This window comes from Cebus imitator, unplaced genomic scaffold, assembly GCF_001604975.1.
Source record: "Cebus imitator isolate Cc_AM_T3 unplaced genomic scaffold, Cebus_imitator-1.0 Scaffold550, whole genome shotgun sequence".
NCBI classification, from domain to species: Eukaryota; Metazoa; Chordata; class Mammalia; order Primates; family Cebidae; genus Cebus; species Cebus imitator.
The window spans coordinates 505,792-515,962 of NW_016107865.1; the positions used below are offsets into that span (position 1 = coordinate 505,792).

General features: G+C 43.4%; 1 protein-coding gene across 3 annotated transcripts in view; it reads right to left on the bottom strand.

Annotated features, from left to right (window-relative positions):
- The window catches only part of SYPL1 (synaptophysin like 1), a 23,548-nt gene extending 15,171 nt beyond the window's left edge, over positions 1-8,377 (bottom strand). For 2 of the 3 annotated variants that reach the window (XM_037733838.1, XM_017515440.2), the window contains exon 1: positions 8,093-8,377. In XM_037733838.1, the coding sequence (XP_037589766.1) occupies positions 8,093-8,161 (69 nt within the window). In that variant the 5' untranslated portion in view covers positions 8,162-8,377. The remainder of the gene's footprint in view (positions 1-8,092) is intronic. The other variant, XM_037733839.1, reaches the window with a different exon arrangement.
- Positions 8,378-10,171: the final 1,794 nt, after the last annotated feature.

Sequence of the window (10,171 nt, forward strand, 5' to 3'; positions counted from 1 at the left end):
TTTTTTTGTAGTTGGACTCTTACTCTGTTGCCAGGCAGTGGTGCAATCTTGGCCTCCTGGGTTCAAGTGATTTTCCTGCCTCAGCCTCCCGACTAGCTGGGACTATAGGCACAAGCACCACTAATCCCAGCTAATTTTTATATTTTAGTAGAGATGGGTTTCACCATGTTGTCTAGGATGGTCTTGATCTCTTGACCTCTTGATCCAACCACCTCAGCTTCCCAAAGTGCTGGGATTACAGACATGAGCCATAGCGCCCAGCCAGTTTGTTGCTTTGAAGACTATCACTAATACTGTTCCTTTGCCAGACTGTCATGTTTTTGCACCTGGTCTTGTTTAGGATTTTCAATGACTAGCTAGCAGAAAACCTGGCACATAGCAAATGCTCACTAAATAACTGCTTAAGGAGAAATTAATTTCCAATAACTCACAAATAAAACCATATTTGACTCTTACATAACTATCATTTTAAAGCTTTTTGTTATAAGGATAAATAAATACCATGACAGCAATTCTGGTCTTTATCTTATGGAAAAAGGGACAAAAACACATATTTTATATTAAACAAAGCACAAAATTTTCTGAGGGTAGAATATCCAACTATCTAACTTCTTCCTATATTCTACTGCTATTTTGATCTAGATTCGAAGTTATATACTGGCAGCTTGTTGGTAAAACCTGGCCTGCAAGTGTATTTGTATGGCCTTTCTAGTATTACAAAAAAATGTGAATTTGTTGTCACTGTTTTAATATCAGGATACTACACATAAAAATTTGGATTTCCTGCTTTTCCTGAGTGTGTGTGAAAACCGAAGAATCGCAACATCAGACCCACATTCTCATGAAGAAACAATCAGAACTGAGTGACAGATGTCACTTATGGCAAAGAATGTGCTTTCCAGGTTATCTCCTTCTTTATTTTCTTATCAGCCCTCAGGATGCGTGGTAGTTGCCAGTAATCACAGACATACTATTGTTTTTCTTCCAAACATCTTGCTTTACTCATTTACTTTAGAGGGTGGTTTCTATGACCATTTCAGTTTCTAACCCTAGTCTAAAATGAAAAAGTACTGGTGTTCTGATTTGTATTTTCTGGCCACTTCTGAAATTCATTTTCCAATACACTCCTACCCCATGAAGAATGACTGAAACTACTGACATAAAATTCTATCTGCAGGGTAACTAGTAAGAATTCAGGGGCAGGGTGACAGCAAGCTTCTTTTTAGGTCAGAAACATTACATGTTAATCATACAGCTTCAAGTAATCAGAGAAACACTCCCACATACATCTCTGCCCACCAGACCCAGACTAGATGACCACCATGGCAGATCTTATTCAGAGATCTGTAACATTAGGGTGAATATTACAGCCTGGTTTTCTAGAGCACTAGTCTCCAAATTAGACTGGAGTAACCAATTAACTGGTACACGAGAATATATAAACTTCTATTTTTATCTACTTTTAGACTTAACAAATTGAAGGTTTATGGCAATTAATATACCACTGAAACTGATGCTGGGAGTGGACATCAGAAGGTCACATGTCAGTCAGTATAGCATGCTGGGTATCCTGAAGGTCAAGGGAATCTCATACACAGAAGGACAGACAGTGATAACCTCATTTATTTCACTTTTAGTGGTCATGCATTACAATGTGAGTGGGCCTGGGTTTATGAAATAAATTGTCTCGTTTTAACCAAAATAACCTTCAAAAAATCGACCTGTGGGTTTAATATGTCTTCAAAGAAATGATAGATTGGTAACATACACACATGTATAAAAAAGGAAAATGGAAGCATTCATATTCTCTATATACTCTATATTCATCAGCCTCATTACAATGTAAAAACATACTACTTAATCAGATCACAAGAAGGTGGCAAAACTATGAGAAATTATCAGAATAGTGTCTGAAATAATACTGATTCAAAATACTAGGATTTAAAAATATAAACAAAATTTGCACTGAGTATATAACATACCTTAAGATGCTAACTGACATGGTAAAACATGCATCTAACTTTTAGATGGCTGTGTCCATAAAATTTTGCACTAATAGGAGTTCATGATTAAAAAAAAGACTCTGGAGGCTGGGTGCAGTGGCTCATCTCAGCATTTTGGGAGGCCAAGACAGGAGGATCACTTGAGCTCAGGAGTTCCATACTGGCCTGGGTGACATGGTGGACTCTGTCTCTAAAAAAAATAAAAGTAGCTGGGTGTGGTGGTGTGCACCTGTAGTCCCAGCTACCCAGGAAGCTGAAGTGGGAGGAAGGCTTGAGCCTGGGGAAGTCAAGGCTGCAATTAGTTGTGATCCTGCCACTGCACTGCAGCCTGGGTGACAGAGTGAGACCCTGTCTCGAAATAAATAAATACATAAGTAAAATTTAAAAATAGTTTGGAGACCTAACTCCTATTGCTAGGCCATGCTCATTCTGAGGATTCTACTAGAGAATGTAAGTATTCACCTGGTTTATGAGTGTTGTTTACATGTTTCTAGTTGCAGGATCCTCACTGCTATTTAGTTCCATCATTAATCTGAAATCATCTACTTAAAATCTCTTTCTGTCCAAGGTTTAGTTTACCAAAGTAACATGACTGAAATCTTCAAAAATAGATATAAAAGTATATTATATATGAGTGTTTACATGCAAAACAAATGTATACTGGTTTTACTAAATCAAATGACCATTCAGTACTTAAAACGAACTATTATAACACATTTACCTTTACAATCAAAAGATTAGATGCCCAAGGTATTGATTTTTTTTTTTTCAAGATGGAGTTTTGCTCTTGTTGCCAGGCTGGCTTGCAGTGGCATGATCTCGGCTCACTGCAACCTCCGCCTCCCGGGTTCGAGCAATTCTCCTGAGTAGCCTCCTGAGTAGCTGGGATTACAGGCATGTGCCACCACACCCAGCTAATGTTGTATTTTTTGTAGAGACAGGTTGTTCCATGTTGGTCAGGCTGGTCTTCAACTCCCGACCTCAGGTGATCCGCCCACTTTGGCCTCCCAAAGTGCTGGGATTACAGACATGAGCCACTGCGCCCAGCCCAAGGTATTGATTTTTATGAGTCAAATCTGAAATGTTTACTAAAGTTATTAATTTTAAAAAAGTATTGTTTTTTGACCAGGCATGGTGGCTCATGCTTGTAATCCCAGCACTTTGGGAGGCTTAAGTGGGTGGATCATGAGGACAGGAGTTTGAGACCATCCTGGCCGACATGGTGAAACACTGTCTCTACTAAAAATACAAAAATTAGCTGGGCATGGTGGCTTGCATCTGTAGTCCCAGCTATTTGGGAGGCAGAGGGTGCAGTAAGCCAAGATCAGGCCACTGCACTCCAGCCTGGTGACAGAGTGAGACTGTATTAAAAAAAAAAGTATTGTTTTTGATGCTGATATTTCAGTTTATTTCCACTGGGCAAAAAGTCAGTTGAAAAGTGCTTCAATTTCACTCTATTTCCCTTTGCTTCTAATGTACAATAGTAGAAAATTCTAAATAGCCTGCCAAGATAATTCTATAACCTTTAAAAATCTGTACTATGGCCAAGTGCGGTGTGGCTCACACCTGTAATCCCAGCACTTTGGGAGGCTGAGGTGGATGGACTGTCTGAGGTCAGGAGTTTGAAACCAGCCTGGCTAACATGGTGAAACCCTGCCTCTACTAAAATCACAAAAATTAGCCAGGCGAGGTGGTGGATACCTGTAGTTACAGCTACTCAGGAGGCTGAGGCAGGAAAATCGCTGGAACCTGGGAGTTCCAGCACACCAGACTGGGCAGCAGAGAGAGACTCTGTCTCTAAATAAATAAATACCATTTTCCAATTGCTCTACTATTTTCATGTCTTTTAGAGTGAATCAGTATACAGATTGTTGATCTGGCTGGCTGTCTTGAAGTAAGCCTGTCACTTTGTGGAAAACTGATAGCGTTTGTTGCCACTGATATAATTTGAGTTTTTAAGTAAAAGTTAAGTTTTCTTCATGTGTTTTAGAATGTTTGATGTAGGCTCAACTTGACTGTCCCCTCCTGCTTCTATCCCTGTCTAGTGGCCTTATGGTCATGGTCATTTCTGCTTGGCCTTCTGAGTCCCCTAGTCCACAAACACCACACCTTATGAAGGAACCCCCAAACCACCAACAGAAGTGAATTCAAGTCATCACAGATCTAGACCTTAAGCCTGCAAGTAGATTGGTCCAGGTCTTGAGTGGCTATATATATACCTTTATTTCTACACTTTTTTTTTTGAGATGGGAGTCTCACTCTGTCACCCAGGCTGGAGTGCAGTGGTGCCATCTCGATTCACTGCAATGTCCACCTCCCGGGTTCTATTTCTACACTTTTAAGTACTCAGCTCTAAGTCAGTCATAAATTCAGAGAGTCGATTCAACTTTCTCCAGATTTATTAATAGTTAGCAAATTTGGGAATAGTCCTTCTCCCTGCCATATTTTCTGTTCTGTTTCTGGTCCCCAGTGGTGTTTACCTCATCAACTCTTAATGTGTGGTCTGTGGACCCCTGAAAGCTCCCAAGGCTCTTTCAGGAGTTCGTGAAGGTAAAACATTTTCATAACAATACTAAGACATTATTTGCCTTTTACACTGTGTTGACATTTGTACTGATGAAGCAGATACACTGGTAGGGAAAACTGCTGGGCTTGGTAAGAATCAGCAAGAACACCAAACTCTATTTCATTGCCACACACTTGCAGTTAAAAAAAAAAACAGAACAAAAAACACACACCAGTTTTACTTAAGAATGTCTGAGGAGGCTGGGCGCAGTGGCACACGCCTGTAATCCCAGCACTTTGGGAGGCTGAGGCAGGTGGATCATGAGGTCAGGAGATCGAGGCCATCCTGCCAGCATGGTGAAACCCCGGCTCTACTAAAAATACAAAAATTAACCGGGTGTGGTGGTGCAGGTCAGTAATCCCAGCTACTTGGGGAGGCTGAGGCAGAACTGCTTGAACCTGGGAGGCAGGGGTTGCAGTGAGCAGAGATCGTGTCACTGCACTCCAGCCTGGTGACAGAGCGAGACTCCATCTCAAAAAAAAAAAAGAACATCTGATGAAGCAGTAAAAATTTTATTAAACTTTGACCCTTATATTCTCTTAATAGTATGATAAAATGGGACATGCAAATAGAGAATTTTGTTGCATACCAAATACAATGGTTGTCTCCAGAGAAAGCATTTAAGCAACTGAGTTGTAAGCTGAACTAGCCCCGCTTTTTTTCGCTAACCACCAAACTTCTCCGATCTTCACAGTCAAATAGCTGTTTATGCTCATTGTCTTCACTTTATTATCACACATTCATTCGGCCTACTACAATCTGGCTTTTTGATTTTACTGAAACTGTTCTTGCTAAAGCCATCAATGGTCTGATTAGTAAAAGCAAGGGACACATTTTAGTCCTTATTTTACTTAACCATTTTGCAACTAATGTTTTGGGGCTCTCTTTTCTTGAAATTCTAATAGTGATGCCAAAGCATTATTTCTCTCCATTTCCTAACCATTCCTTCTCTCCTCTGCAGGCAGATAGCTGCTGAATCTGCAGCCCAAACATATTTTAAATTCTCGGTCCATATATACAACTGTATCCTATAGGATACCTCCAAAAGATCTAAAGAGACCACAAACTCAATCCATCCAAGTCCTTATTTGACCTTCCACAAAAATCTGCTCCTCCTACTCTTAATGACATACCTTGAATAAGATGCTAATGGCAACCAAGTCAGAAAGACTGCAGTCATCTTAGGGTCCTCCCTCTTCTTTACCTTCCAAATATATTCTAATTTGTAAACCCCTTTTGTCAATCCCTTTAGTCCTGCTGAAACTAATTTTAGGCCCTCATAATTCCTCAATCAACAGATTTCCCTTCCTCCAATTCCGACCTTTCCAATCCATCCTCTACACTGCTAATAAAATGAACATTTCTAAAAGGCAAATCTAATCATATTATTGACTTGTTTAAAGCTTTAAGTAAGTTCCTATCATCTAAGGCAGGGATTCTGGGCTTGAGTGGAAATGATCCAATAAACACTCCAACATTCTGTACCCTATACATAGGCATTTTCCTAAGGAAAGGGCCCAGATTTCCAAAGATTAACCCTAGAAGCAGCCAAGCTCTTTGAAATCTTCTCAGAATAATCTCAAACCATATTTTCTCACCCAGTATATATTCCCACCAACCACCAATTACTTTAAGTTCTCACACAGGATTATGCTGCTTCAACATTTCCTAACCCTGAATATAAGATTCCTTCTGCCTAGAAGGCCACTCCCCAAGTAAACCAGTGCCCATCCTTCAAGTGGTCTTCCCTAGTACCTACAAGCAAATGTTCTCTTCCTCATTTCATCTACTATTTTTTGCATACACCTTTATTATAGTTTATTACTTGGCATTTTCATATTTTTTTCCATGCCCTTCATCCTTAATAGATCATGAAGAAAAGACCACGCTTTATTCATCTTGGTATGCTAGTGTGCAGCACAGAGCTGGTATAAAATAGTCAAATATTTATCGAATAGATATTTACCACACCATTAACAATGGTTAGCCTTTTCATAAAAGGCTCTCCTGTGTGGTAACAAGCTGTTCAAACTGAAAGTGGTATTTCCATAAGGCGCTTAAAAAGGGATATTTTTTCAAAATACATCAGAATACGAATTAACTTATCACTAGTGCTTGAAATATTAAGGAAAAAAACTTAAGTCTATAGTTGTTTAAAAACTTGACAAATAATATAAGCACTGATGTAAACAACTGCCTCTTCATTTAAGTGTAAGTCTAAATTGCTAGTTATAAATTTAATTATAATCCTCAGTGAGACTAAATCTACTAGATATAACACTGTCTTAACGTTTATATTTGATAGCCTCGTTGTTGCGATTTTCCTCTTGCAATTTTGAAATGCTTAAATAATGGTTTTTTCCTTATACTTAAATCTGGACTTAGGTTTAAAAAACTCAAAAGTACATATGCGTCTTTAAAGTAGACATTTGTGTGAAGTCATCACCACTTCAGTTTCAGAAAACACACACAATGTTCAGTGAATGGTGAAACCGCCTTACCCATTGGGCAGTTACAGTGGTCTAAGTAGGAAATCACATTAGGTACCCATTGGAGAAACTGAGTTTCTATGTTGCTTTTAAAAACATCTTCGGTAGGTTATTTAAAACAGGAAATTAGAAGTTCTTCTTCACCACTCTATCACTAAAAGGTGAAAAAGCTATGGATGTAAATGTTGCTGTCTATAAACACAACTTGCCTGTACAAATACGTACTGGGCCCCGAAGCTTGAAAGAAGCCTGCAGTGCCCGGTATATTCACCAACTCCTCCAAGTGACTGATCATTGCCAAGGTCGAATTAATATGTGTTCCTTGATGTTAATGATTGTGAGTGTTCTCAGGAAAGGACTAAAAGCTGACTTTCTAAGCAGGATGTTGCTTGGAAATACCCAAAACAAACACGATGTCCATTCCTAACGTGTTAGTGAACCGAACTGACTCGATGCGTTTTGTTAAAGGCCTTTCCTTCGTTTTCCTGGCCCACGGTTTATTTTTTACTATTTTTAACTAGGAGCCCATCTGAAAAACAAGTTAAGAACGGAATGCTCGCCAAATCACCTCTCCAAGACAAAGTCGGCTACCCAGGGAGTCGGACCTCGAGTGGGTGCCGGCAGGGACGCAGCCGCTGAGCCTCTCCCAGAGAGCGACGCCGGCCGCCGGGTTCGGTTAGACCGCAGCAGGAAGTTTTCCCTTCCTCTGCGGGAGGCAGTGGGGCCAAGGGGAAATTTGAACTCTCACTCCACGGGGGCACCCAGAGGGGAGCTCCGGCGTGGGAGGGTGGCTCCCCAGGAGCCAGGCGGTCGAGGAACTCGTGATTCGACGCCTGCCGCCGCGTCTCCGCCCCGCGCGGGCCCAGGCCGCGGCCTCCCTGCCCTCCCGGCCCTCCCTGATGTCCACTCCCGTCCCGGGGCGGCGGCCTCAAAGGCCGCAGAGCAGGGCTGCGTCCCGGCTCGCAATCCCCAGTCTCCCCGCCGAGCCGCCGCACAGAGCCGCAGCTGGCTTGGCCGGCACGGGCTGCACTCACCCACTCGAGGACCTTGATGAAGCCGAGCGGCTCCTTGAGCGGGTTGAGGTTGATCTGGAAGCCGGACATCCTCTGAGGGAAGGAGGGAGAGAAAGTCAGAACGACTGGGCGGAGAAGGAGGGACCGACAAGACCCAAGCGGCTGGGCGGCGAGGAAGGGCAGGCGGGGCGCGCGCGCGGGCCGGGCTCAGAGGCGGGCCCGGGCGGCTGCGGGGCGGGGCGGGGCGGAGCGGCGGCGGTTGAGCCGCAGGCTGAGGCGCTGGGGCGGAGACGGAGAGGGGCGGCTGGGGAGGCAAGGGGCGGGCCGGGGCGGGGACAGGGAGGCACCTCCTCAGGCCGCACCTGGCCGAGTCGACTGATCCGCTGGCGAACCAAGTAGATGTTGGGCGCCATGCTGCTTGCGCCGCGCCCCCTTCCCTGCGGTCCAGCCCTTGGCGCTCGGTCACTCCCTGCGCACGCGTGGGCTCCTCCGGCCCGCGCCGCGCTTCCGGCCCCGCATGGCTGGAGAGCGCCCTGGCCTGGGGGGCGCCTGCGCTTCCTCAGAGAAACCCTCAGTGACCCCGAGCTCACCACAGCTGAGCTCACTACACCCAAGCCGACCTCTCCCTCCCCCGTTTTCCTTCACAGATCCCAACTTTTATATGAATTTATAATATATTGGCACAGATGTAGCCGTGTTTCGAGGCATGTGTTAGGGGCCTTTGATTAAATGGTGGAAAGTTACTAGGAAACAACAGACTTAACGGCGACCGTGCTGTAGGGCACCTGGGAAGTGTGAATCACCAAACCTTCCTACACAAGTTAGGTTGATTTTCAAAGTTATCCTGGCAGCCGTGGTTGAAAGATGAAGAAAGGTTATACCTGAAAAAAGAGGCATGGCCGGCAGGCCCTCGGTGACCTCCGCTTTCACCTCTTCTACCCGGTCGGTCATCGTTGGTATCTTTCTTCAAGAAGCTGATGCCTTTAAGATTCGGCTTAAGTGATATTTTCCTCCTGGCGCCCAGTTACAGGAGCCCCAAGGTAGTGTGATCTCCTTGCTCGCTTCCTCAATACCTGGAAAGTTCCTGGACAGCTGGAATGCAGCATATTCGTGTATATGAAAAACCAGCTTCCAAGTACTTACCTGAATTTCCAAGCACGAATATGACTTAGCACCGAGGTTATTCCGTCATAGTTGACAGCTGTTATTGAACATCGTGCTAGTAAGCGAACCCTTTCTCTTTCGAGACCAATTTATCTCCTTGTTTGCTGTCTACAGAGTGCAAAGAATACATCTCATTTTCCATGCAGACAGAGACAATCTTATTTTTATTTTTATCTTGGTTCCCGTTCCTCAGTTCCCAGCACGGTCCGTCCTCAGTGAGCACCTAATGGATGGTTGCAGATTTCTCCTACTAAGCAGGAAGGCATCGTAGGTACCCCTTAGGGCTAGGTGAGTGGAAGCTGATCATGCATTGCTAACCGTTGCATCTGATACCACTATGAGCGGTGCTCCCTGTCTTCCAGCTTCCTCTCTCTCTTTCTGCTGTTTCTGTACCTTCCTCTCAGTGCTTATCTTTTTGTCTCTTTAGCCCATTTTTCTAAGCTTTTACTGTCATTCTGTTGAGACCTTCTGGATAGGCACCTGGGGATGGAATAGTGAATAGCAGGACTATTTAGCTTGAGCTTCATATTCACAAAGATTCAAATTAGACTCTTAATGCAATTTCAAAATGAGATATACTTTGACAGATTAGAAATATGTTCACATGCAGCTTTATTGATTAAAGATCTAAAACATACCCTAACTTAGTAAACTGGTATTGGCATTTCTTCTTTTTGTTTATTCAAGACCTTAGTAACTGGAATTGGCCAGGCCCTTTCTTAACTTCTGTGCTAAACTTTCTGTTGCTTCTATCTGCCCCTCCTCACTTTCTCTCCTGCTTCTTAGAAGTTCAAGCCCACCAGTGGAAAGCTTGGAGGTTACTTTTCCTCAGGAAATCTTCAGTGCTAGAGTAACTCCTGGAACTTTAAGAATGCCCCGTTCTTGGCCTTGTGCCACTCGGTTTTAAAGATGGAGACCACCGAAGGTGAGCAGAAC